The 27926-nt window shown below is 40.0% G+C and overlaps 1 protein-coding gene and 2 long non-coding RNA genes across 5 annotated transcripts in view; 2 read left to right on the plus strand and 1 right to left on the minus strand.

The window, feature by feature from the left end:
• LOC136428886 (protein lin-28 homolog A-like) overlaps nucleotides 1–21813 on the plus strand; it is a 38207-nt gene extending 16394 nt beyond the window's left edge. For both annotated transcript variants that reach the window (XM_066418708.1, XM_066418716.1), the window contains exons 3-4: nucleotides 9063–9238; nucleotides 18579–21813. In XM_066418708.1, the coding sequence (XP_066274805.1) occupies nucleotides 9063–9238; nucleotides 18579–18804 (402 nt within the window). In that variant the 3' untranslated portion in view covers nucleotides 18805–21813. The remainder of the gene's footprint in view (nucleotides 1–9062; nucleotides 9239–18578) is intronic.
• LOC136428906 (uncharacterized) lies at nucleotides 1978–27926 on the minus strand. 2 transcript variants are annotated; one of them, XR_010754671.1, is made up of 5 exons: nucleotides 27804–27926; nucleotides 27638–27689; nucleotides 26935–27237; nucleotides 23320–23530; nucleotides 1978–2212 (listed from the first exon to the last, which is right to left on the minus strand). It is a non-coding gene; the product is annotated as an uncharacterized lncRNA (long non-coding RNA). The 2 variants fall into 2 exon arrangements; XR_010754672.1 differs by lacking the exon at nucleotides 26935–27237.
• On the plus strand, nucleotides 14909–15974 carry LOC136428900 (uncharacterized). The gene is made up of 2 exons (XR_010754670.1): nucleotides 14909–15142; nucleotides 15767–15974. It is a non-coding gene; the product is annotated as an uncharacterized lncRNA (long non-coding RNA).

Here is a 27926-nt window from a genome sequence, read left to right on the forward strand (position 1 = left end):
CATGTTCCCCAAGCATTTGCTAAGCTTTTTGGTCAAAAGATATGATTTGTGTAAACAGGGATGTGTAAATACCATGCTTAAAATTTGTGGAATAGTTGTTTCCTACTAAACATCTCCTTCCTTGATATGGTATTGCGTTAGTGGTGGCCTGTATTTTTGTGTGGATCTCATTCTGTGAATGTTTATAATGTTATGACCATCATTTTCCTTGCGTTTTGAAGGCGAAATTTAGCCAGTGATCTAGCAGTACTTCACCTCTAAGATCATATTTTCTTCCTGTTTAGGGGTGCTTATAAAAGCCATAGATTTAGATGGGAAAAGCAGGTTTTAGATTATTTCCTCTTACATACAAGTTTCAATAGTCACTGCAATATACACACAAATTTCACTGTGAAAAGAAATGGTCCACTACCTTTTTTCATTCAAATTTTGTCAAGAAAGTGTTTTTAAAAATTGTGCAACACTAAAATGCACTTCTAATGCTGCAATACTGGGGAAAGTTGTCATATGTATAAGCTACATTCACATACATTTCTTGTGGACTAAAACTACTACATGTATCTTACTAGCATCTAATGTGTTTTTAGTGCGTGTAACTCTATATTGATGCTGGGCATCATTGTTACAGATAATCTTCCAGCTTCAGGAAATATTGTAACTGCTCCATGGTGCCATAGCACACCTATGTGAACATGTTACACTGTACTATGGTACCTGTTTACCAACTGAATGCAAACCTGACAACCTGAATAACAGGCAAACATCAAAGAAATGACACACAATGTGGGCCATAAATAGACTTTATTTGATATGCTCATCTTCAAAATACAGTAAAATCGCTTTGATACTATACAAGTTGTTAAAAGTAAGATGTATCTCAGAGAGTAGTGTGTTTTTACTCCACGATGCATTGCTGTAGGTGGGGATGTGTGTGTGTGTGTGTTGTATGTTCTGTGTTTTACTGTTTTACGTCAAGACAGCTTCAGTTTACTTCAGTTACCCCACATCCAATCCAGCTCCGTTCCCAGCAGTGTAAACAGTGTTGCGTTCTATTAATCAACAGCCAAATGATTGTACCTATGGGTGCAGGCTCACACCTCAAACTGGCCCCGGAATGTGGTCAAACCTGAAAAATATTCCTCTCCTTGTCAGACCAGTTTAGCCCGTAGGGAGACACTGGATAAGCACATGTTTTGGATGCTGGTCAGTTGATGACCTTTGTCCTCCACTATTTCTGCCTGGTGCCAGGGGATCCAAGGACAGTTGGCCCCGCCTTCTTGTTGACAGACCTCTGTTCGATCTGTAGGGCCTCTTCACTAACCTCAGTCCAGCTTGTCCTGCATCTCTAAAACATATGTGTTGGAGATAAAAACTTTCCGAGGCCCTGGCCAGTTTGTGACGGTCCGGCCGTTATCAACACTACACGTGGTCAAGAACTGGACAGGCCAGAAGGGGGATGCATGTGCTCGTAGATGCCGTTTTCTCACACTGACCAGTTGCCAGCACGTCTTGTGTTGAAGGACTGTGCACGCATGTAGTGCCTCTATGCAGTTTGGTCATTGTACAAGGCTGGGGATCAGCGGAGCTCAAGCCGACTCCCATGACCCCTGTATTTATGGCTATTGTTGACACGACCCTTGGGGTCAGCGTGGCTTGGCCCTTCCCCGCATTCATTAACTCCTTTTAGTGGACATGCCATTCCTTCTGGAGTTGAACTTCTATCTCTTACGCCATCGGGAAAGAGTAGTTGGCCGGTCTTTGTTCAACGGCATGGTCAAAACACCCCTGATCCCCTCTTACTAGAGTTGAAACAACACAACGGATGTAATCCAATCCCCCGCCAACAAGCAGCCAGTGCCACTGGACTGGCAAGCTGGTCACTACAGGTCACTACAGGTCAAGAGAGAGGATCTTGGAAAATCGGTGTGACCAGTGGCCAGCCATACAGAGCTAGAGAGAGGGCTCTCCAACTTTCAGTGACTGGTTTAGAGAGAGGTGATGGAATCCTTGTAGTTCAGCAAACCCATGATAAGGATGTTTCACGATTGTTTCTCAGCTCTCTGCCATTTGCTTGCTTTTGCGTCAGCGAAGTAGAATGCAGGTGTTAGCAAAGCAAATACAACAGAGGCTATCACAGATTTGGGGTTATCACAGAATCGCACCCATCCAGGCCGAATGTCCTCTGTCACACTCCTGGTTCCATGGAAAACTTCTGAAATAGAACGGAAACATTTCGTAAGAACACACATCACATTTCACATCAAGAAACATTTTCTTTCTGACTATTTGTGTAGTAGCCTCTCTTAAAAGATGAAATAACAAATAACTGAGTAAGTGCCAACAAGAGCAAGAAATCTTCAAAATGAACCAACTTGTGTACATTTTGCACCATCATATGAAGGGATCTGCTAAAGAAAAGGTTTTACTTTTAGTATGTGGCACCTGTATGAAGGTGCTAAATTTGTTCCATTCTTCTTCTTCTTCCATTTTACTAATTTTTCTGGTTTTGGCTTATGTCAAGGCTTCTTGCTTGTAACATCAGGAATGTGTATTTCAATAGTAAGATAGGAATAGCTCCTCTTGTGCTTGAAGTAGAGTTCTCTTTTATATTGTTTCTAGAATGTGTAAATGTGCTGTGTATATATGGTTTCTACTGGTTTTCCTATCACAAAAAGGGCATTTTCTGTTCAGAAAGATCCAAAGCCTTTACAGTTCACATTTAACTTGCAGTTCTCCTCATTTCAAAAAGAAATTTAAGGTTTGCTTTGCATTTACCTACACTTTGTCACAAAATGTTCAATCGATAGATTGTAGAGAGAAGAAAATCAAACAAATTAGACAAACCTGAATCAGTGCAGTTTAGAAAGGTACCAACCAAAGGTAACAGATTGCTTCACAACTGAACCAGTCTAATTTTTCACACTTTCCAAAGATACGGTCTTCTACATTCATGTTCAACAGTATTCAAGAATATAAAAAATAGTTTAAGAAGAAAATTTGACACAAGAAACACAATTTGCTGTTGGTTTGCTGTAGTGCAGCCAGTACAGACAAGGAATACTGTAGCCCCTTCTGAGAAAAAGGACGGAACTCTGATAACCGACCACAAGATTTGTCTAAATCTTTCCCTTCCTTCCTTCAGGGTAGACAAAAAGAGCTGTCAGGCCAGAATGAAACCATTCTACGCTGTCTGTTAGGACAAAAGATGAGAAACGTGATGGATTTTTATGATGTGTTATAATTGCAGGCAACACCTGCATTACAGTTACACACCTTTATCACAGTTGTCAGAGACTGCTGTTAACTCGGGCCCTTTACACAACGATAAAACCCTTTTCCTTTGTCAATCACAAAATGTTAGCTATTTGAACTCACAAACTGGTGTTAAAGTATCACTTCGAAAAATAGTAACTGTAATGGTACTAGATTCTAGCATTTCTGTTAAACACTTTTATAACAGTTATCTGTGTCTACTGTTAACTGTTGCGTCAAGTCTTTTACTTATAGACAATGATAAAAAGCCTTTTCACTTTGTCAATCACTTTATAATATTTGTCAAATTTTACTACTTTTTAGCTATTTTCTTAATTTTAACTCCCTAATTTTATTTATTTATTTCTATCATCTTCAAAACATCTGGCTAGCCCCTTCAACAAAACTGGGGAAAAGTATCACTTTGAAAAATAGTAACTCTAATGGTACTAGCTTACTATTGGTAGATAAATGCTAAGAAGCCTGCACAATGCTTAATCACATTGCTGTCCATATTCCACAAAGTTTACATTCTACTTATCTTTTTGGGTACGAGTACAACTGCATTCTTGACTAAATCTTATTTGTGTGGAGATTCTATGCAGCAAAGAGCAGTTTGGGACAAAATTTGTTACAAAGAATCAAAGCTTTCACCAAAAAAGGCTTATCACTATCAAATCAGCAATATTTACTTGAAGTGTTTAAGAGTTGTTTCTCCTGCATTTCAGCATCTAAATTAGTGTGGAAGGTGCACTTGTTGGAAGAAAAATGCAGCAAAGGTACTAGTTTTGGCAAAAAGAAATGTCAGGTGTGATGCAAAGATGACAGTTCAAACAAGAAGCAAACTGCATCAAAGGAAAATGCACGATGGTTTATCAACACGTGGATCTACTGCCGATTACCTTCGCTAAGTGTTTTTAAATGTTTGCTCTTCAGGTAGACTGTAGAGCATGAAAAATAGGTATACAAGTCGTATTTGTACAGAGAAATTTTATCAGTTCCGTACTTGTTTTACCCAAAGTTAGGGACATGTAGAGGAAAGGGAAAAAGTCATGAAGTGGAGGTTAAGTTGTTGTTCTTATGTTTCGAGTGTTTGTTCAAGCTGTATAATATCTATGATATTTGTCTTCACACAAATTGATGGGTAGAATTTGTTCTATGAATAAACTTGTAAAAGGAATGTTTTCCAAATGAGTATAAGACATTTAGAATGTCACATGATTTGTATTTGCATGTACAGTAGTTGGCAATCTGGAGGGGAAAATCTCTTGATTATATCTGAAATTTTAGCCATGATTTTGACACAAAAACTGCTCTTAAAACAAACAGTATTTATGAAGATTTTACCCGATAGACAGATATGTGAAAGAATATGAGTTTTTCACCAAGTCTTTTACAAAGAATCAGTCAGTGTGTGATAAGCATTCTCTATCAGTTGTATCGTTCATAGTTCTATGACTTTACTACATGCGGAAAGAGGGGATACCTAACGTCTGTCCTGGATATGGAAAGACCAAACAGGGAGGAATATTTTCCTGGTAGGATGTTTTCTAGGCAAGTCAGCTTTGATGATACTAAGTAATTAGCCATATTGGCAATTTAACTATGTTATAGATATGGCCAGGTAGACTGGAAAGCTCGAGAAACACGAGAGGGCGTTCTTCAAGTACCTCAGGTTTTAAAAGTAAATGTAGCAGATTCTAGCTATGAAGTCACCCAAAAGTTACAGATTTATCTTTTCATCAGTTTGATTATTACTTGTCCAGCCCTTGTTCTGATAAGGTGGAATGGATAGGTGTAAACGCCTATGTGTAGCATCAGAGTGTTTCTCTTCTTACTTTAACTGCACAAAATTAGGCTATAACATTAACACAGTGGAAAGACATTAGAGGGACGGCTTGAGGGGAAGAAATAGACAAGACCCTTTGTATGCCGTTGATTTCCCGAGCATCAGGTGTGTAAATAGCCGGAGAGGACGGTGCTGTTCCCTTTGATGTCTTTGTTGGATTCAGAACAAATTGTTCACAATAGGAAGACCCTGCAGCATTCTTGTAAAAGCTTGATGATTTGATTGATTGAGTAACGATCGCTCAAGAATGTCGAGTAGTCTTCAGGCAATGCTCTTCTCGGTTTCTCGGCACCAGGTTTTGTACACATCTTGCCTTGGAAGGCGTATCAAACCAGAGCAGAGGTAAGATATTGAACAATACTGATGTGTGCTTTGTGGGCTGTGTCAGGTTGCCTTTGAAGTCCTGAAATGACTGACAGGGTCCTTCCTCCCAAGCTTTCAGAGTCTCATGCCCGGGAACGCCATTCAGCGAGCTGACATCTCCGGTGCCTGGGGCAGCCGAAAAAGATGTCAAGCCCATTCATTGACTGCGTCTTTCGGTAGACAAATTCTAATGCTCTGTGTCTTTTACTTCTGCAAGTGCAGTGGCAAAGGTTGTGACATGTTGTTTAGCCTCGATTGTTTGTCAATTCGCGCCAGAAGGAATTCCCTCCTGGTGCCATGAGGGTCAGGTGGAAGCAGCGCAGTTCACACCAGGCACAATGCCCCCCACATCTATATCTTTCCAAGTTTACAAAAGTCGGTCAATTGAAAGTTCCCCCTGATCTGCATTTCAAGTGGTGGGTCTTTGTGGGGAGATGGGGACTGGCTAATTGACTTGATATTGAGGGTGCATCATGATGGAGGAAAGGTCTCCGCAGTACAAACTCCCAGTCCTCTTTTGTATGTGTTTTCAAGAAAGGTGGAGAAAAAAAAACAGCTATGGTTTTCCTCAAAGTGCTTCTCTGACTGAGGGATCCAAAACATGTTGTATTGAACATAACACACTCAAGATTGTCATCAGCTGTAATGTTAGCTTAGAAATGGAATCTCAACCCGAAAGCTGTACTGAACTCTTTGTATGAGTGTTCTTCATGTGAACAAGCTAGTGGTGTGCAGTAAAGCATTTATGTTGCTGGTGTATGTTTTCCTTGATATTCGATGCTTTTCTACAGAAATTACTATGTAGTGCTAAGCTGCAGAAATAGCCAAGACCACAATTCATTTTGCTGTACTGAACTCTTTGTATGAGTGTTCTTCATGTAAACTAGCTAACGGTGTGCAGTAATGCTAGTTCATGCTTTCATCTTGATTTAAAATTTAATGTTCCATGCTTTTCTACAGAAATTACTACGTAGTGCTATGCTACAGAAATAGCCAAGACCACAATTTATTTTGTATGATGGTTGAACCTAACCAGTTTCTCCTAAGCGAAGTGATATGCGATGGCATGCAGTTCAAATAAAATCAACTGGTGTGTTCTGGCCCCTGGAAGCGATGCACAGTTATTTCTTCAGTTCCATGCTTTCGAATAGGCAACAGATGTCCATGGGCGTGGCCCTTCCTTTCTCCCTCCTGCGAACATTTTTGATGCATGGGAGTTTCTCCTTTTCAAACCACCTCAGCTGAGTGACAGCATCATTGATGGGGTAGCTCCAGATAGAGGGAAGTTGTTTGTTCCCGGAAGCGGCATGTGTTTCCATGTGTGTGTGCGTGTTTGCAGCAACACAGACGTGTTGTTGACGCACCGAAATTGTGCGCCTGCATTCTCATAAATATACATGGTTTACCGCAGGTGCATACTGGCTGTATCATTTTCAGTAATGATACTAATTTCAGTGCTACTGATGTTGCATACATGTTTTAGGGTGGGGGGAAATTAGACCGTCCGAATACAAAAATGGATTCCAAGAGCATGGAGATGCTGAATTTTATATGACCTTTTTTTTTATTGATATTTAATTATGCACTACTTCTAGAGCCTCCTTTCTTCCTTATTGATTTGAGCTCTTCACTGCTGCTGGTGATAGAGATAGAGCAGTTGCTGATATTTTGGAACACCTACCGCCCTGACTAGAGATCTTTTCAGCCTTCCTGTACCTATCAAACAAACCCAACAAAAAATATTTCACCGAAAAATATTTTAAGTCATGCTACCATGCAAGTTACGTTGAAAATAGATCTTCAGAGAGGAATGTTCGCTTCGTATCAGCTCGATCTGGTGGTTCTGGTTACTCCGTTTCAGTGGGAAAATGCCCGCTGTCTTTGTACAAGCAGCCTTAGTAGGTAAAGTTTCTGAATCTCAACTAGAAGCTCTGTCCTTCTTTACATACCTCTTGCAAAGTTTTCAATTGGCCCACAAGCCCCCTCCCCTCATTTGTGTTTTTTGAACTGAAGTTCAATGTTACATGCAGTCTTGCTACTCTTAACTGAGTTGTGCATAAAGGTATAGGTTTAGAGACTGTTCGCTACTGTCTTTGTTTGTATTTACCCAATTGAATTTATCTGCTCTGCCTTTTACATCATCACTGTACTGTAGCTAGCCTGGATGCCAGACCCCAATCTGTAAAATACGGTATCTATCTCGATTGATATTATAGAGATTGGGGGTCTGACATCCAGGCTATACTGCAGCTAGAACACTCCTGAATACCTCGTATAAATGATTTGGTCGTTTGTAAGCTTTGGTCTTTTTGAAAACTTGCACAAAGTTATCCATTTACAATTACTATATAGTTAAGCATAAATCACAAACAATATCCCACTGGTTGAGGTAAGAAAAAAAACACAATACTGTTTTTTAGTGCAGGTCTTTATTCTACTTTTTTTCCAAAGTTGTATTTCTAGGAATTTGCATTGTTAAGGGCAAAGAAGCATTTCATTTTGCCCAGGTCTGAGCTTACCTCTCCAAATTACTCACTTGTTATCCTGCCTAGGAAGCGTTTATCCAGGTATTTAGTCTTCAGCAGGAGACTTATTAGGCAGGCATGCTGTTATCTGTTAGTCAAGGGCAAACTGCAGAAACCAATTGGCTTGCACTTGACCCTAGGGCCCAGCACCCATGAACTTGCAGTGTCCATTTTAGTGGGGCAGCAGCTAGCCTTCGGGGTGTCACCAGAGATTTTTCTGAAGTTTATGAAACCTTGGGGGGAAGTCTAAGGTTATGCTCACAAACTTGCTTATTTACTCTGCTCCTTGTAATGCGATATAGATAGAAATCAAGACGTTGTTTTGGACAACATGTGCTCGTATGATGCTAATAACCTGTCCCTCTTTCGGGGTGTCACTAGAGATTTTTCTGAAGTTTATGAAACCTTGGGGGGAAGTCAATGGTTTGACTCACAAACTTGCTTATTTATTCTGCTCCTTGTAATGCGATATAGATAGAAATCAAGACGTTGTTTTGGACAACATGTGCTCGTATGATGCTAATAACCTGTCCCTCTTTCGGGATGTCACTAGAGATTTTTCTGAAGTTTACGAAACCTTGGTGGGAAGTCAATGGTTTGACTCACAAACATGCTTATTTATTCTGCTCCTTGTAATGCGATATAGATGGAAATCAAGACAATATACTTAGTAGATAAAAATCAAGACGTTGTTTTGAACAACACATACTTGTATGATGCTAAAAGTAATAACCTGTCCCTCTTTCGGGATGTCACCAGAGATTTTCGAAACCTTGGGGGGAAGTCTTAAGATCTGATTCACAAACTTGCTTATTTATTTATTCTACTCCTTGTAATGCGATGTAAATAGAAATCAAGACATTTTTTTTTGTATGAAGGTTAAACTGCAATTTCCAACACAAGTATTTGGACTTAGCCAAATTTTCGACTGATCAACACCAGTCCTTATCTGAGAATGAGAATTGTGTTGGAAATTGCAGCTTGACTTTGATACAGAATGACTTGTACCATTTTTGGACAACACGTGCTTGTATGATGCTAACAACGTGTCCCTCTTTCCGTACGCTGCGCAGAAAGTAATCAGGAAAGGAGGCTTCCGCAGCCTTGGAGAGGGAGAACGTGTGGAATTTACCTACAAGGTCTCAGAAAAGGGACTGGAGGCCACATTGGTAACGGGACCAGGGGGCGCGGAGGTCGAGGGAAGCAAACGAAGACCAAGACCTGTTGCACAAAGAAGAAGAGGGAACAGGTATACTTTCTTCTCCTTCTTATAACCGTAATGACTCTGTAAACCACCAACCTCCTCCCTCGAACATCAAATCTGCACAATATAAAGCTTTAAAAGTATGATTCTAAGGTCAAAAGAAGCAAACAAAGACCAAGACGGTTAGACCTGTTGCACAAAGAAGAGGGAACAGGTACACCACCTTTCATCATCTTCATATTTCTTACTTTTAAGGCCACACCAATTTAATTTCTTGGTTAACGGATTTGTTTAATTTTAGGATTAAAAAGATCATGAAAGCAGAAGGCTGAGGTGAAAACGTGCACCTGACCCTGTTCACTCCATGAAACTGTGTGCAGCAAAGTACAGACTTTCTTCTGAGATTCTGTTTTCCTGTTGATTTTCCAATCATTTTTTGAATAATTCTGTTAACCAAGAAATTAAATTGGTCTGGCCTTAAATCAAAGAGTTAAAGCATACACAAAGTTCACACCAGGGCCCTCCTTCCACTAGTAGAGTCTTGATTGCTGAGTGACGGAAACTTCATTAGTACGACCCTTGGTTTTATGATTGTAAAATGGAAAGGTGTCAACATATGATCTAAAAGACAACACATAAAAGTTGTTCTTGAAAGAGGAAATTTGTTGAAAAAATTTGGCTGCTCGGCAGTTGCAGGCTCTGGTGGAAAGGGCGTAAGATTTCATTTCAGAACATTTCTGGATCACAGAATGTATTGAAAGTTTGAAAGCGAGTGCCTTTCCACATAGAATGCCTGCCTTTTCACTTTTTCACAAAGTTAAAGGAAAGGCTCAAAGCGAAAAGTCTTGAAACATTGATCTTTTTTTTGATACGGGTGCAATTCGAGTAGTCACTCTAGTGATACATGCTAACGACTTGCCCAAGTTTTGATCAAACCAATTACCGAATATCACTCCAGCTATTTTCAAAATGAATACAAGTAACACAAAAGGGTAATCCATCCGCCGTGTTATAAGTCCTCGGATAACAGCATCAGTGGAAACTGGATTAAGTTTGACGCTGGCAGAATTTCTGATAGACCGCCCTTAAGAAGGAAGTCAATGTATTAACATTATTGCCGGTCAGTGGATATGTAATGCCAGGTGGCACACCATCTGGCCCATGACCTCCTGGTTAGACAAGAAGTGTATGGGGGGGAAGAAGTCGGCAACTCTGGCTACAGAACAAACACGTGCCCCCCCTTTATACCCTCCAATTCATTCCTGTGACCTCATAAGATGACTACTTTTCTCAAGGCCAAATACAAGGGCTCGGGACAAGAGGCAGTGTCTTGGAAGCACCATATGTTTTTGGTAGTTGAGAATCATGTCCCGGCAGTTGGCATAACCGAGCATTGCTCCCCTTCTTCCACCCGCCACCTAGTGTGTAGTCCAATAGCATGGCAGAACAAAAGAACAATACATTTTAAAATAGATGGAAACTGGTAACCTCACCATGATGGAGAGAGCGCAACAATGAAGAGATTCCTATGCTATATTGCTCAAGTGTGCAGCTGCTCATTCGTCATAGCAACTGCTGCAGGTATCCTGTGAGAACAAAGAGGAAACTACAAAGTCGTTGTGCAGGACTCTGAGAGCAGGGCTTGAAATCCATTTTTTGGAATAGCACCTAACCTACAAATTTAGGTGCACAGAAACTGAAAGAATTTTGGGTGAACAACATAAGATAAAGTAGAAGGTCAGCAAAACGTATTTAATACAAACCCAACTGCCCCATTTCAATCTGAAATTCTGTAGCTAACCTCAATTTTAAACAAGTAATACATTGCTTTTTTTCTGAAACTTAAATTTCAAGAATATGCTGTATAGCTTCTACTAGTCATCATCATCATTATCATCATAGATTCTACTAGTATACATAGTACATCTACCCTATATAGCTTACAAGAAATATCTAGGTGCACCACTGCACCCACTGTCAAAAATAAGGTGCACAGCTCCAATTTTGGGTGCCCAAAAGTGGATAAGAACCCACTGCCGCTACCGCCTCAAAAAGGCTATGGGACTACCTTTACCTTTTCTATACTTTCAAGTGTGATTTTATCAAGGTGCAGTACAGTACTGGTACGTATTCTGATGGTCATACTCTGATTAGATTCTCTGGTCATATAACAGTCTGCCACTACACTGCATTTTTGTGACAAAAATCAATCACAGCAGCAAGTGACACACATAAATGACATGACTGGTGAAACGGGTCTTACCTGAGTTCACAGCTGATATGATATGTTGGGTCATCTAGGCACTACTGCATGTCAAAGATATACTCACCATTACAATATATTCAAAGGTAGTGTAGCTATTACATTACGTTATTGGGCACTGGGCAGTCAAGGTAAATAAGCCAATGGTAGTGGAAAAGGGGGAGGGCAGCCTGTCAGCCCCAGTATGGAAATACACTATGGCCAGATTACTTTTGGGTGCCTTGGATATTATGAGGACACTTCACAATTACTTATGCTGAAATGTAAGGCCACTGGATGTACATGTATTTATCTGTGTGTGCGTAGCCTATAAACCATCATTGGTCCACCTAGTCCTAGAACCACTCTGGTGAGCCGATCTGCCAGAGCCAGAAACATTTCTATGATCTATATGATTATGAGCTGTCTCTGACACCACCAACAACAAGCCCTACCTTTCTTTTAGAAATATCAGTGTGTAAAATAGGGGTGACAGGATCCACCAAAGCCAGAAACAGATCTATATGCTTATGAGCTCTCCTTGACACCACCAACACCAAGCCCTACCCTTCTTTTAGAAATATCAGTATGTTAGATAGGGGTGCCAAAGCCTGAAACAGATCTATATGATTATGAGCTCTCTCTGACACCACCAACGCCAAGCCCTACCCTTTTTTTTAACAGAAATATCAGTATGTTAAATAGGGGTGACAGAAAGGACAATGTGGTATAAACTTGTGGAGGATTGATTGACAGCTGGACATGAGGTTGATCAAGCAGAATTGAGAAGGGTAGAAATCTGCACCTTTGCTTTAATTTAACCCTATTGGCGTCTCGGGAATGACATACATATAGCCTCTACCCAGTTTGAGATGGCAAACTTAACGGCTAACTCCTCTGGCATGTTATCTGTCTACTTGGCCAATTTCTACACCTTTCAGCCACCTCTGGAGCCTAGTAGAGGCTACGTATTGCCCACATGCTTGGGCATCATTTGTGGTGGTAAATAAAGTGGGTGCAAAGGTCATTGAGTGGGCGGGGTCATGAGTAGGATTCAGTTCCACAGTTTGGAATGGTTGCATCTAAAAAGGTAGGATTGGAAACCAGAAGTAACTCAGTGACTCCTTATTGTAGCTGTCCCCACGAAAAACTCTCATAGGACACCATGGCTTCTAAAATGTCCATTGGGCACAGTTGCAAGTGTGCCCTTTGGTTCTGGGCATATTGCCAGGTAATGGCCCTTCAGGACAGTTCAAGGCCAAGATGGAAAGGGGACCATTCTATAAAGTCTCTCTTACCTTCCAAACACTCGTCCAAATTCATGGATTACTGAATCTTTTTGAAAAGTTGAGGGAAGTCTGTCCACGTTTAGAGATAGCACTGCAGATACATTTAAGTTGGTGTTCATTTGATTTTGCGTTAGGGAGAAAATCAATTGTTTGCAGTGTTTTATAGATAGCAGTTACTACGAGACAGAATGAACACTTTAAATTCACTGTGAAGAGGTTACCATGGAAACCATTTAAATACCTCACACTTAGAATTTATATGCATTTACAGTATTGTATTTTTGCATTAGCTTAGCAGATATGGGAGGGAGAATTTTGGCCACTTGCCAGTACAGGGCACAGCAAACAGGAAGTGCCCATCTTGGTTACCATGGTGATGACCCTTACTACACAGAGATCAAAGCATCAACACCACATGTTTAGTTTCTTCGCTTTGTCAGCCCAAATCAAAGACGTGGACCCTTGTCAGATGGCCTGACCTTGAAAGTTGAAGTCCCCAAACCTGTCTCTTGACACCTCACCCTGACGACATGTGACTTAGGCCACACCAATTTATTATCTTGGTTCTGGACATTTCAAGATGAAAAAATAGCGAGCGGACATCATAAAAGCAGAGGGCAGGGAGGAAAACTTCAATATGACTGTATTCACTCTGTAACACTCTGAAGGTTGAAGTCCCCAAGCCTTTCTCTTGACACCTCACTCTGTCAGAGCATGTGACTTAGGCCTCACCAATTTATTATCTTGGTTATCGGACATTTCAAGGTGAAAATGTAGCAAGCGGACATCAGAGAGGGAAACTTCAATATGACTGTATTCACTCCGTAACACTGAGTGCACCAAGGCATAAACCTGGCCCTCAAGCTATGTTTTCCCAGTAAGGCAATTTTAGAAAGTCCGGGAACCAACAAATTAAATTAGTGTGGACTTAGGTCACACCAATTTAATTTCTTGGTTAACGGAATTTAAAAAAAAATGCTAGATTGGAAAATCAACAGGAAAGCAGAATCTCAGAGGAAAGTTTGTACAGTACTTCGGTGCAAACAGTTTCAGGGAGTGAACAGGGTCAGGTGCAAGTTTTCACCCCAGCCTTCTGTTTTAATCATGTCCTCGTGCTAAGATTAAAAAACCCCAAATCTGTTAACCAAGAAATTAAATTAGTGTGGCCTTATTGTCAAACAAACCCCAGTGGTAAATAGATACAAGATTTCACACTGCTAATATACCGGCACCTCCCCCTTCTTTGATACTGATTATCATCGACATCTAAAAACAACAACTGGCAATCTACACAAAAGTTGAGCAAGAATGAGATGTGAACAACAGCCTTTGTGTACATGGCCTTGACCTCACCAAGGCTGATATATACACACCCGTGGTGGAACATTCCAACAGGTACTGATTCTCTGTATGCCTGAATACATTTTCGAGGAAGGAAAATAAACTGTACTTGTTTGGCCAAAACAGATAGCAGGGTACGTATCTTGCAACGAGGTACTTTATCTTTACCCTGTGCTCTGTGTATGGCCCGCAGTACAAGAGAATGCAAATAACATGAGGTGCAAATGAAGATAAATGATTTGTTTTTCACCTGCCCACCCAAGTATGTGGTATACACAAGTTCCCACTGAAGCCTTTTTTATGCACAGCAGAAACAATGTATTAAACTGCTTAACAATTGCATCGGAAGCAGTTCAAAGTTCGTCTCAGGACACGAGACAGGAAGTATTGTTTTCAAACCACTGTGAAGGTCGGAGCACAAATTCAAGGCCCCTCCCCCACAGTTCAGAGATTTCGCCCAATTTTGAAGTGTTAGCATATTTCTGAATGATTGTTATTCGACCAGGAAATATAAGTACTCTATATTTTAACTTTACAACCTTATTTATAGTAGTAATGGTTTATTGATTGATTCACATGTCACGAACAATGGCAGCCCATTGGCTGAATTGGAGCTCGGCCATTACAATTTATAGGGCAGTAAAAACAACAACTTGATAATTCATTAAAATATTTCATTACTACAAGACGAACTTACTCTACAGTCCACAAATACATTCAGTCATAATAATATACATTTAAAATCAACATTCGCATCCAGCTTGCAAATTGAAAAGTCGGCTATGGCAAATTAAGAGGCATTTAAAATCTAGTGGAAATCGGCGTGATATTGTCCAAGTACAGATGCACTATGAAAAGTTACGTGTGCACAAGGTTTTCCGCCATCTTGCTCATTAGTGTACCACGTGACTGGGCTGACTCTGTCCCAGGGCACCCCAGACTTCTAGTACTTCCAGATGCGCAAAAGACATTGGGAACGAGGCATAGCTTTCACGCCTGCGCACTGGTGCCATTTGCAAAGAGGAATTTCCGGGCTTGCAGATCGTGAAAACCGCTTCTTTTTACGGCGAATTTTCGGTGAGTTATGACATTTTGAAATTATGAGTTGGTCTCAGGGGGATGAGTGAAGACCTTAATGATGTCCTGGAGTAATTAGGCTGTAGTTTTCTTAATTATTTTTTCTGGAATTAGCCTATTTTTTTGGTGTATCCTGAGATGTTTTGGAGCCATTTTACAATGATGTCATTCAACGACGCGGCCGTATTTTTAACGACACGAAGGATATGCATGGGTATGTCGACACGAAATGTATGCATTGGTCTCGTTCCCTTAGATTCTATTGTATGGATTAATACAGATTGAGTATAGACACAAAATACTAGGATGTTCTAGACTTGAAAAATAGCTCTGCTCGAGCAGATTGAGTGTGTACAGGCTGAAATAAATAGATAATATCATTATATGCAAAAGCTAGCAGCACCACCACCCATTCCCACAGGTCAGTACTGGTCTCCTTGGAGTCCTGACTGCATTGTAATTGTGTTTGAAAAAGCCTGTAAGTAATTTAGCCTACTAGTATACTATCATCATAATCATTTTCAGAAAAAAGTAGATTGTATCAGTATGTATGTATGTATGTATGTATTAGATATGATAGTGTCAATATTGATAATATCAACATGTTGTTCATATGCACTTCAGGTGTCACAGATGGAGGAGCACAGAGAATACCTAGTGACTGTCTACAGAGTGTGCAGTATCAAGATGAAAGGATGGTAGGGCATATTAATGCCAGAACATGTGCAGCAGAAAATAGAAAGTGACTCAGATTAAAACTCTCTGTTTTTGCTTTAACTGTTGTTCAATTGAATGTTCAAAATGTAAATAAAACTTCACTGTACATGCTGAATACCAGAAAGTCTCTGTCATGTTGATATATAAATTTCTATGGTCACATATATACAGAACTTATAAGTTATATCCTGTACAAGTTGCCTACCTGGCCGGTTTGACTGTACCCAGATATAGTTTAGTATAAAAATTGCAAATGCTCTCTCTGTAACCTCAAATATGAACCGTGCACATAGATAGATTGAGGTGAGGCATATCAACAATTTTGGACTGAAGTCAATACATACATGTACACATGCAGTGTAAAACAAAAAATCTGTAACAAGATGAAAATATGGGCCTGTCACATAATTTAGCAGTTTTGTAAAGATTGATACAACAGTGCTTCGAATCAGGACTATGGTACTGCCATTCAGTCTCTGGTATCTATAGGTTCCAAGGTAAGGTTCCAAGGTAAGGTAGCAGTTATCTTTTTGTTATACTAATTATTTATGATCTCTGCATGACAATCAAATCATTTAGTAGTTCATGATGGTAGAGGTCAAATCAAGTTACCTACAGCTTTTTGGTGTCATTATTTCCATAAGATTATATCATTGATGGGCATTGAATACACATTGAAACACACACCTCTTAAAAACAGATTTATTTTTAGTCAGGTCATACCAATGATGGCATATCTACTCAATGAACAGTAAATTTCTGCTATCAAATGAACAGAAGATTATCACCTTAGTCGGGTCATTTGAACATCATTCCTCTCCAACGTCAAGCGTTAGTGTTTACATACTAGTAGCGTCATTGCCGAAGACAAAACACCGACCTCGCTTAACACTTGAAGCAGGTTCAAGAAGCTAGAAGGGGAAAACTGTCACACACTAAAGTGTGCTCTGTACCTAGAGCACTGTCTTGGCCATTTTTAGGGCTGCTCCGAGAGCTTTCAGGGATAAGGGACTTGAAAATCGGACCAGGCGATATGTTTCGGCAACTAAAATTCCCCTGCAATGTGCGTTTGTTCTGATCTCGTGGTCATATTCTCGCGTGAGTGTGCGTGGATATCGAGAAATTCCCGTGAGTCATAGCGCGTAGCGGGAAAATTCAAGATGGCGACCAGGCACCGCTGGGAATAGCGTAAGTATCATAGTGAGATGTCAATTGCACGATTAGTGATTCACCATACGTGTCATATAGGGGACAGCACTATTCCTGTACCGTTCAGTTCTACAGTACAACAAGTCCAGGTTTTTTGAGGAACGAGTCTGAGGTTGACTTAGGTATAACTCTCCCAAAATGTACATACATGTAAATACCATAATTCCGACTCAACAGGTGTGAGTGGTTTGTCTACATGCTCAAGCATTTTGTATGGTCTATCTTCTTGGTATTTGGCTGACATGAGCTACAAGTCAAGTCAAGGTTTATTGCACAATGATTGTAACAGGTACAATGTATGGCAAAATACTGCTCAGATAAATCTAGTACAAACTATTGGAAGGTTCTAGGCTATACAAAGATCTAGTACAAGCTACATGACCTGAGAATGATTTAGAAAGCCACATGTAGATATCGGGTGTCTTGTTGTACTAGGAGCTATTAATGGCTCCTTCATTTGACGGTAATGAAACAAGACATCTAATTTCCGATGCACACCAGGTTCACCACTGACCAAACCAGGAAAAAATTGTATGGCAGGGTCACAATGAGAGAGAAGCATTAGGCGAAACTGCCAATGAAAGACTGCTCCCAGTCATATCATCAGGGGCTGAAATGGACAGGAAATTAATGGTGTTAGCTGTAATTTGCATATGAACTAGGAAATGACCCTTGACCCAAGGTCCTTGCATGTGTTCCTGAACTGTTCCATGTGCCTGATGTAACGTCACTTACAAACTGACCAACGACAACAGTCATTTTTAAAAGTCTGACGAGAAGCAAAGAAAGCAAACATTAGAATATTTTTGTGTATAATCTATATGATTATACACTGTTTGCTTATCAAAAGAATAGTTTTCGCCAGCCACAGTGGCATGAACCGGCTGCCATGTTCATTCTGATGTCATGGAAAGAATTTGATTTGATTACTGGTGCCTTGAAGCAGGAATCAAGAACTGAAAGAAGTTCAGTAATATCAAAGGAGTATTTATTTTGTACAAACAGCTATGTTCATTGAAAAATGTTTTATCATAGTTGATTGTAATTAGGCACTGTTGAATTTGGGTGTGATTTGTGTCACAAGAACCTTCAGTGGGGTGTATAATACTTTTTTTTTTTTAAATCAATTCATCAGAGCCTGATGTTACCATCGATTTACGAAGAAAGGCGGCTCAATTGTTACTGTAGCAGCATCTCTTCACCCTAGGCCAGAAACATCAATGCTCAAGACAAGCATGACTTCACTGACCCATTAGGAGAAGCAGGGGTTACGAAGGCTGCTCGGGAAATTCCCTACCCCATTTAGACCGGAACGTGTTGAGCCACTCACACCGGGGCATGCCCCTACTCTTTTTCGAAAGATGTGGTGGGTTCTTTTACGTGCTCAAGGTGTGGCTCTCCTCAAACACGGGACCTTAAGTTGTCCCTAGCATTTGTTGGTGAGTCTCTGCTACTCACTACTACAAGCTGTCCTGTGGCTAATTAATGAAAATGTCCTTCTATTTTTCAGGTGTTACAACTGTGGTGAAATAGGGCACCATGCGAAAGACTGCACACTGGAACCGCAGCCCAAGAGATGTCACATTTGCAAGTCGGACGACCATCTGAAAAAGGACTGTCCCCAGAGGGACAGGGAGGAGGAGAGAACTAGGAAGACTCAGGGTGAAAGAGACAACAGTAACAACAGTGACAGTCAGGATCATGTGCAGGAAGGTCCAGCTGCTGCCGCACACTGATAGTGATAGCACTGTGCAGCCGAACAATGTGACTCATACCATAGGCTTTCCTCTAAACCAAAGGTCACCAAATCTACAGCAGGGAAACTAACTCTCAGGAGACATCTCAACCAAGAAAAAAAATGATCGATCTTATTTTGTTCATGGAAAGATTCTTCTATTTATATGCGACACACTGGTGCCCAGAAGAGTCATACGAGAGATAAGTAGAACCCTCTATGAAGAGATGATACTTATTGAAAAGAAGAGAGAAAAAACAACAAGTCTACCTAGAAACAAATCTAGTCGGCAGCGAAAAAAGTGCACTATATTTTTCTACCACTTGTAATTTATTATCATTAATATTTATGATAATAATTGCCTCAGGGTAAGAAAGTGTTTTACTCAGGGATTTTGTATTACATGTAGCTATACAACAGCTTAAACTGCAGGTCCTTCTGTCAGTCTTCCCTTGCTGCCAGTGTTGTGCATCGGTGTTTGGCGACTCCCCTGTTCTATGTGCTTCCTCCTCCCCCCCTAAAATGGTCGTTTTGGATCAGTAGGAAATTTTCCCTGACCAGCTGGACTGAATATACCTCCAACAGCATGTCTTGAACTAGACATACCAGGCCAGCTTGGGTCACTGAACAAGTATGTTTGCTTCCAAAGTGTTCTCTTTGAGAAGAAAAAAAGCCTGGAGAGAAAAAAGAAGAAACCAAATCTGTCCTTTTTTTTTTACCACCACAAAAGTGCTGAACTGTCATCCTGTTAGACATGTGTACATGTCATGATACACTCGAGTTGAAATGGGCATTTTGTAACTGACAGGAAGATCTGTACTTTTTCCTGTCACAGAAGCTGACTTGTAATGTTTTAGTACTGTACGTGTAAGTAGTAAGTACTAGGGAATGATCATGACGAGCGTAAGAGCGCAGAAATGCTAGTAAGCCATTTATAGTCCTTACTTTCAAGCCTGCTGTGTTCTGTCCCATGCAAATGTGACGAAATGAATAAGAAATCCCCGTTGTTGCTAGTTTGGTAACACTGGACTTTTTATCTGTTTCACAGCATTGTGTGGAGGCCACTTAGGCTCCTGTTTAGAATGGAAAGGATGTACAAGATAATGCAGTAGAATATACAAGATGATGCAGTCAACTTGATGAGATAGCATTTACTGTGCTTAGTGTTATTTTTAAGTGAGGTATAAAACTGCACAACATGTGTTATTGTTACCTACCAGGTATTCTACAGTACAGTAGTAGGGAACAAGCCCCTCTGTACTGCTTTAAAATGGTCGGCTCGCCACCATACTTCTGCTCCTGATGCCAATGAAGAGTTTTAGATGTAGCAAACAGACGGGTATCATGCCTTGTTAGGCAGACTTGTAAGGCAGAAGTGTCGGCAGCGTCAGGCCCTGGTCCATTGGTCAGCTTCTCAGCTGAAAAACTCTTTGATTAGGACTGTGGAAAAGAAACATGAGATGTAGATAGCTCTGTCATCTTGAACCAGTTCAAGAAATTTGATTTTTAACCTGCTGGCTTGTGGACCTATACCTTTCTGGGTTAGTTTCTCAACAGCATACCTGCTTTGCTATGCTATTTACTATACTATGCTGAAGTACCAAACATTGTCGTTCTTTCACAATGATCCAAAGCAGAGTTTAACAAATGTGCAACATGTAAATCATGAAATCAGATACTGTAGTTCTTTGCCTCCTCAAAGTGAACTTTAAGATGTTTTTGAGGGTGCCACAAGTTTCCCAAGAAAAGAGCACTTTCCCGTCTCAGGAAAACTGAGTATGAATATGCCTCTAGGGTTGTCACGTTAAATAGCTTTCTTGTTAAGTCCATATAGTAATTGTTTGTCACATTTCCTACCAACAACCAAAAAGTTCCAGAACAACTGTTCTGAAATGCCTTACCAAATCCTGGGCAGGTAGTAGTGACTTGCCCAAAAACTAAACCAAAGAAGCTCCAAGAAACCAAATTTTGGGTGTAAGTATTTTTCTCTTTCAACACTAAATCTCTTTAAAACAAAAGCTTTATAAGAAATCCTGTATATAGATAGCCATTCTTACAGAGATTACACTTTAGAGATGTTCTCTAGTAGAAGTTCAGGCCATTGTCATCAGTGTAGGTAGAGTGTAGACATTGTAAATTTCTTCACAGGCCATGTTGATTCTAAATGCACATCATAGCACCTAGTTTTTACTCATAGTAAGTGTATATGTGCACAAACGTTATTAAGATAATTGTTAAGTACCTAGTTTGGGGGATAGTAGGGCTTTTTATGAATGGATCAAAGACAATCCATGCTGCTCCTTTGATGTACTTTTGTATAAAATTTAAGATGTTTTAGATTTTATCCTGACAGATTTGTATGATGTGAGAAAAGAGTTTTGAATTACGGTGAGGTGGAGAATGCCTCAGGTTGGACACAAAATGTTGTGGAACTTCCACAGCATTCTGAAATATATCTAAAAGGTGAAAAAATACTACAAGGTGAAAATAAATTTGACATTGGCGTTGATTGTAATTTTCTTTGCTCAAAGCCTCATTTGAGGCTACTTGACTGTTAAAACTTCCAAAAGTCAGTTGCCCGCATTTCCTTGAAGAATACAAAGAATGAAATATTCCCCCAAAAGGGCTGATGTTGAGCCATATTATGTTGCAAAAAGAAGAGGAAAGCAGCTAGGAGTGTCTTTATGGTCTTACTTGAATAATCAACCTCATAATAACCACCAATTTCTGGTACTGTTTACTACCGTTTCTTAGGATTTGTAATCAATGTAGGCACGATAACTATTTGGATGTATGTTTCTAAGGTTAATCATTCCTTCCTTTGTCAGGGAGTATGGGCTGTAGCCAAACCCTGTATTCATCTTACTGATAACCGACTATAACCTTTGTACTGTTTTTTAGTCCACTCTTCCCAGGTTGTAGAGAACAATCTGTCCGAAGCCACAGTTTTGCAGATCGAGACCCATACAACAGTGTTGTCAAAGAATAAAGTGATTTATTTACAGAACATGTTCTTTGTGTATATCTTTTATTTTAAAGTTAGGTTGTTACCATAAGGCCACACCAATTTAATTTCTTGGTTAATGGATTTTTTTTTAAATTTAGGCCACACCAATATATCTTATTGGTTAACGGAATTTTTAAAAATGTAAAAAAAATGCTAGATTGGAAAGACAACATGAAAACAGAAACTCAGAGGAATGGTTTTGGTTTGGTGCACACAGTTTCAGGGACTGAACAGGGTCAGTTGCAAGTTGTCACCCCAGCCTTCTGTTTTCATGATTTTTTGTTGTTGCTAAAATTAAAAAGAAAAATCTGTTAACCAAGAAATTAAATTGGTGTGGCCTAAACCCTCAGTCTGTAGACTTCTTTGACATGTACATGTACACCTTTGGGTGGTACATAGATAGCCTGGGTGTCATCCTAATTCTACCCGGGCTCCTACAATCAGGGCAGGGAATGTAGGAGCCACAGTAGTAATTGGATGGCACCCTGGCTAGTGCATAGATGGTCTCACCACGGATGAAAAGGATTTAGATAGCTTTGTGAAGAGGAGAAAAGAAAATCCAGAACACGAAATGTTCCAAATACATTCTGCAGCAGTGGTATTGATAATTCCTTCTCAAGATCGTTCCCATCACTGCAAGAAGCAACTTTGGTTATTTTGAATGATTTGTGTTGTCCCCAAAGCAGTACCAGACATTTTGAAGACTCCAGGAAGTTGTGAAAAATCAATATCTTAATCAAATTTTTACTAGCCTGATATCCATCACTGTTATAACTGCCAAGTCTTTTGTCCTCTGCTGTTTGTGGAGAGAATAAAAGAGAGTCAGCGGGTATAATGGGTATAGATACCAGGATAGATTTTTTATTAGAGGTTTACTTTCAACGTATTGTTGTAACGGCTAGGATTTCTGGCCCAGGACCCAGAGGTCTTCGGTTCCAATTCCCTGCCATGTCACCAATGTTGTGCCTTTGGGAAAGGCACTTTAACACCACTTCCCTCACTTCACCCAGGCTTACAATTGGGTACCTGACTTCGGTTGGGGAGGTAAAAGGTGGTGGAAGGGGATGGGCCTCACCTTCCAATAAGGTGCCCCAAACACAGTGAATAGCAACACTGCCCAAGGACAACTGTCTTGCCCTACAGCTTCAAAAAGACTATGGAACCCCTTTTACTTCCAACGTTGAAACGAATCATAGAATTTGAAATTCCGAATCAAAACATGGTTACATATTAACCAGTTGTCTAAAAGAGATTGAATTTCCTAGCAGAGGGATGTACAAGGATTTGTGACTGCATGATACAGTTGGAGGGTCCTTTTTGTGTCCACACACATTTCAGCTGATTAGACAATCTAGACTCATGATCAAGACTAGAGTGCAATTCAAAATTTCATTTAAGACATTGTAAATAAGTGTCAAGCAGGCTTCCTCTTTTCTACCCTTTCGTTAAATTACAAGTAATTAACTGTCTTATGAATGGATGATTGGAAAATGTTGTTAACATTCCTACCTTGTTGCCTAGGGATTTCTCCGTAGGTATATCATATTTCCAAAGCAATGGTATATCATTTCATCCAACCAGATTGTCACCAGACAGCAAAGTGGGAAAAATACATCAGTCAACCAGAACTTGAGATGAGGACCATAGTAAAGCTGCAACAACGATGGCAATAGACTGCAGACAAAATATCACTGCTTCTCATCTTTAGAAGTATCTTTACCTGAAAGGAAAACAGAAAAGAATGTCTTTATTCTTTATTTAGAAATTGCAACAATACAATTGTTACCTGTTCACTCCCTGAAACTGTGACCAAAGTACAAACTTTCCTCTGAGATTCTATTTTCATGTTGATTTTCCAATCTAGCATTTTTTTTAAAAATTCCGTTAACCAAGAAAATGAATTGGTGTGGCCTTATACAAGGGTTCTAGCAAGCTTGAAATTGTTTCCATCATCCCAATTCCCATTGATGGAAAGATCCTACAAAGAAGGCTTGTTACATCTATCCATTTATTCAAGTGTTGACATATGCAACAAAATTCTGTCAAATAATGGAGTAACGAATGCTGGCTAGAACCCCGGATCATACTATGATTTCATTATTTAAACCATCTATCATTGAACGATTGTTTCCAATAAGGTAGTTCCTTTTATCAAAATTTTGAAATCAGTGGTAGCCATGTCAAGTAAGGAATCAAGACCAATAGCAATGCTATAACTGAGAATTAAATTTCTAAATCAACTGTTAAAACAATTCTCCACCCTGCCCAGTTAACATCTTCATGGTACAGCTGCTCCCCCTATCTGGTAAAGCGTGTACTACAAGTACCATCAGCATATAAGATTGTCTTCATCCGGAAAACCAAGTACAATTGCCTTACTATAAGGCTTGTAATGAATTAAGCAAAAATAGAAAATTCTCAAATGTTTCTCTGGTTGCATTGAAAGATAAGAATTTACATTATGGTCACCTTATTGTAAAATCTGTATGTCACAGGTACAGGTGTTATGCATGCCCTTGCTTTAGGTGACAACTGACAAGGTATGATGTAAAATGTCAGTTTGAAAAGCAAAAGTCCTATCATAAGGCAATTAAATTTCTATAGAAGTATCCCTCTGGAACAGCCTTTATTTCAAAGAGGATAAGAACTTGCTTAGTATGTTTTGGAAGAGTCCATAACTACTGAGTAACTAACTACATGCATGAACAAGTACCTTGTTGCATGACCAACATCATTAATTTTTTTCACACCTTACTAAGCAAGCAAAATAGTGTCACATATTTTGGCAATAATTTGTACAAGGCTATACTAATGTCTTGCAGATTGAACTTCTGACAACATCGGATTGAGTTTTCAACATGTAAGAGTACCACCTGTTGATGTTCTGTTCCAAATTTGGACTCTTCCGGTACAGTTTTAACCCTTCAATGCCAATCTTGTGCTAAAATATAGAAGAGTCACACCTGGGGCATGTTGAAGAACCCACCACACGCATCAGTAAGAGTCTGGGTATACATTGTACCATGATTTGAGTTGATTAAAGTTAATAGTTTTGTAGGGGGGGTTATTGTCATCTTGAAGTCATCTGAATTGCTCATGCATGGACAAACCCTAAGATTTGCCCTTGGGCCACTCCAATGTAATCTCGTAGTTCATGGACATTTCATGTTGTTATATTTGGGGGGAAAAAAATCAAATTTAAAAACTTAGTCCAGAAGTATGCTGCAGAGAATTGTCTATTGGCATACTGTAAATTCAGAAATGTTCGCCGTGATTTAATTTCGCGTTAGGGAGAAAATGGAGTGTTTGCGTTGGTTTTGAGGTTAATTTTTTAAGTTCTGGGAAAAGAGGTCACTACAAAAACCGTGAACATAAAACCACTGCGAACATTTCTGCATTTACAGTAGCCTTGAACTAAAGTGTAAGACACCAGCAGGTAGGGAAGACTTCATCCACTCACACTGGGAAGAGCCCAAGCTCTTATCAATAAGCATGGTGGGTTCTTTAACATGCTTGACACATAGCTCTTAGTCTCCAAAAGAATCTCCCTAAGCAAAGGTAGTCACCTGAGTGACCTGTTAGTTACTGTTAGAGATTCAAGGCAGATTCGAAGGTTTAGATTCTAGTTTCGATTGGAAGTTGGAAGATACACTCTTGTGGGGGATTTAGTACATTTTGTGGGGGAGTTTGTGCAGTGAATCAATATGAGCCACAAAGGCAACATAACACACCAGCTTGGAGAATTTTTCAACAACAGATCAAACCATCTTTTCTTTTTCAAATTAAAATATGAAGTTGGTGAATTTGAGGACCAAGAACTGGAGTTGACAATGAATAAAGCTATAGTCTAGATTGCAATGGCAAAGACATCAAAACTGCACCTTTTCCCATAGTTGTAACTCTAAAAGTGCACCTGACATGCAAATCTAGCTATAGATTCTAGATACCATCTGAAGTATGGCCAAGTATCAGTGATGGCCTTTAGACTTTAGACTCCTTACCCAAATTGTTGTGCAACATTTCCAGTCCCACACACAAAAACAGCAGCACTAAGGATGTATCACAATGCTGCATATCTCTAGGTTCTGTGGACATTTCTGCGGCTCGAGTCGTTTACTGCGTTCCATAACTGATGGGGAAGAAACACAAATAGACACACACACACACACACACACACACACACACATCACATATGCACACACATCACATATGCACACACAGACACATATGCACACACACACACACACAAACACATACATACACACAAACACACACACACACATTACACACATCACAGATGCACAAACAGACACAAACACACATACATACACACACACAAACACACACAAGTACACATACATACACTCACACATACACACACACACATCACATATGCACACATATGCACACACAGACACATATACACACACACACACACAAACACACACACACACAAACACACACACATCACAGATGCACAAACAGACACAAACACACATACATACACTCACACATACACACACAAACACACACAAGTACACATACATACACTCACACATACACACACAAACACACACAAGTACACATACATACACTCACACATACACACACAAACACACATACATACACACACACAAGCCAAACTTGATAATACCTCACTCCCTTGGGTTGAAGAAACAATGTTTTACAGTGATATGTCCTATAAGTATTCTTGTAGATAGGCTTCAAAGCTTGAAACAACATTGAAATATTGTAACAAACACTAAACCTTAAGGGCAGCAGGTATCCAGATAGTCAGGTTTTCATTTAAGTCACAAAAAACCCTAAGGGCAGACACATCAAGTAAAAATCAATTCTAGCCAACCTTGTTTTTAAAACTTCTCAGCCACCTGATCGATAAATTGAACCACTGCCTAAAGGCTTTAGATTCTTCTGACCTACCTAATAGCAAAATCTCAAGTTGTTTTATAGTCAATATTTATTGGCAAGGTCTGGCAAAGCCTTGGTAGCTTTCTTTTGGTAGATTGTAACACGTTAACTGTAAGCGATTCAGTGCTTCAAGGACGTTTTACCAGTATTTTAGTGGTTTGAAAATAACGATTTTTGTAGAATTTTCTCACTTACCTTGGCCTGTATGAAGTTGTGGTTGCTGCGGTTTGGGGGCAGAATTAAAAGGTCTAAGTGTTCAGTGAGGCGTTGTTGAGCTGAGCTATGTTTGGTAGCTGAGGTAATGCCCAGTTCGAACCAGACAAAGCCCAGACAGGCGAACGTGACGAGGCAACACTCAACCAAACCCACAGCCAAACCAACCCCGTACAAAACCCGCTCGTAAACTCGGCCGTCTGTCTGAAAACCCGCTCGTTTTGACTCAACGTGAACTTAGCAACAAATTCTGACAGAAACTTTAGCTTGCCCTGCACCGGCTGACTGTGAGAGAGAGGGAGAGGGGGAGGGTAACGTTATGACACTGAATACTTGTTCCCGAAGTCAGGAACATTTTGACAGACGAACAGTATCAAAACACCAACACTCCTTTTCATGTTCTGAGTTGAAACGAGATTGAAAAGTCTGTCAGTGAAAGTCGCCTCTCAGTCAGGAAAACATTCTGAGGTGACATTTTAGAATGGCGCGACAAATTGTCGTCTGAAACAGACGTCACTCATGTACAAACCCTTGCCCCAGACATACGGCAATCATGGCTGTGATTGTTCGACTAATTATACAAGGTGTTGCATACACAGGTTCTATTCAGACTAGTTCGTCCATGGCAAAACGGGAACAACATTGAACGTAATCAGTCTTTTCACAGTCTACAGCTAATACCTACCCAGGTTTTTAGTTTGCTCGGTCAGAAAGTACAGCCGAACATTTCAGAAGACCTTGGAAACAAAAGTCAGTCAGCGACGGTAAATACCTTCCTACAACAGGCTGCCTCGGTGACAGAAAAACGCCACAAAACGTTTGGAACTTCCTCAGAAAATGTGTAGAAATACCTTGACAGTTAGCCGAGGGTAGGTCTGCCAAGGACCGCCCTTCCTATGAGAAGAGAAAAGTTGCACGATTTGGGCAAAATCTGAGTCCGCCTTCCCTCTGAAAATGTTTCGGTCGTCTGTAAG

Source organism: Branchiostoma lanceolatum, chromosome 1 (genome assembly GCF_035083965.1).
Source record: "Branchiostoma lanceolatum isolate klBraLanc5 chromosome 1, klBraLanc5.hap2, whole genome shotgun sequence".
In the NCBI taxonomy this organism is placed as follows: Eukaryota; Metazoa; Chordata; class Leptocardii; order Amphioxiformes; family Branchiostomatidae; genus Branchiostoma; species Branchiostoma lanceolatum.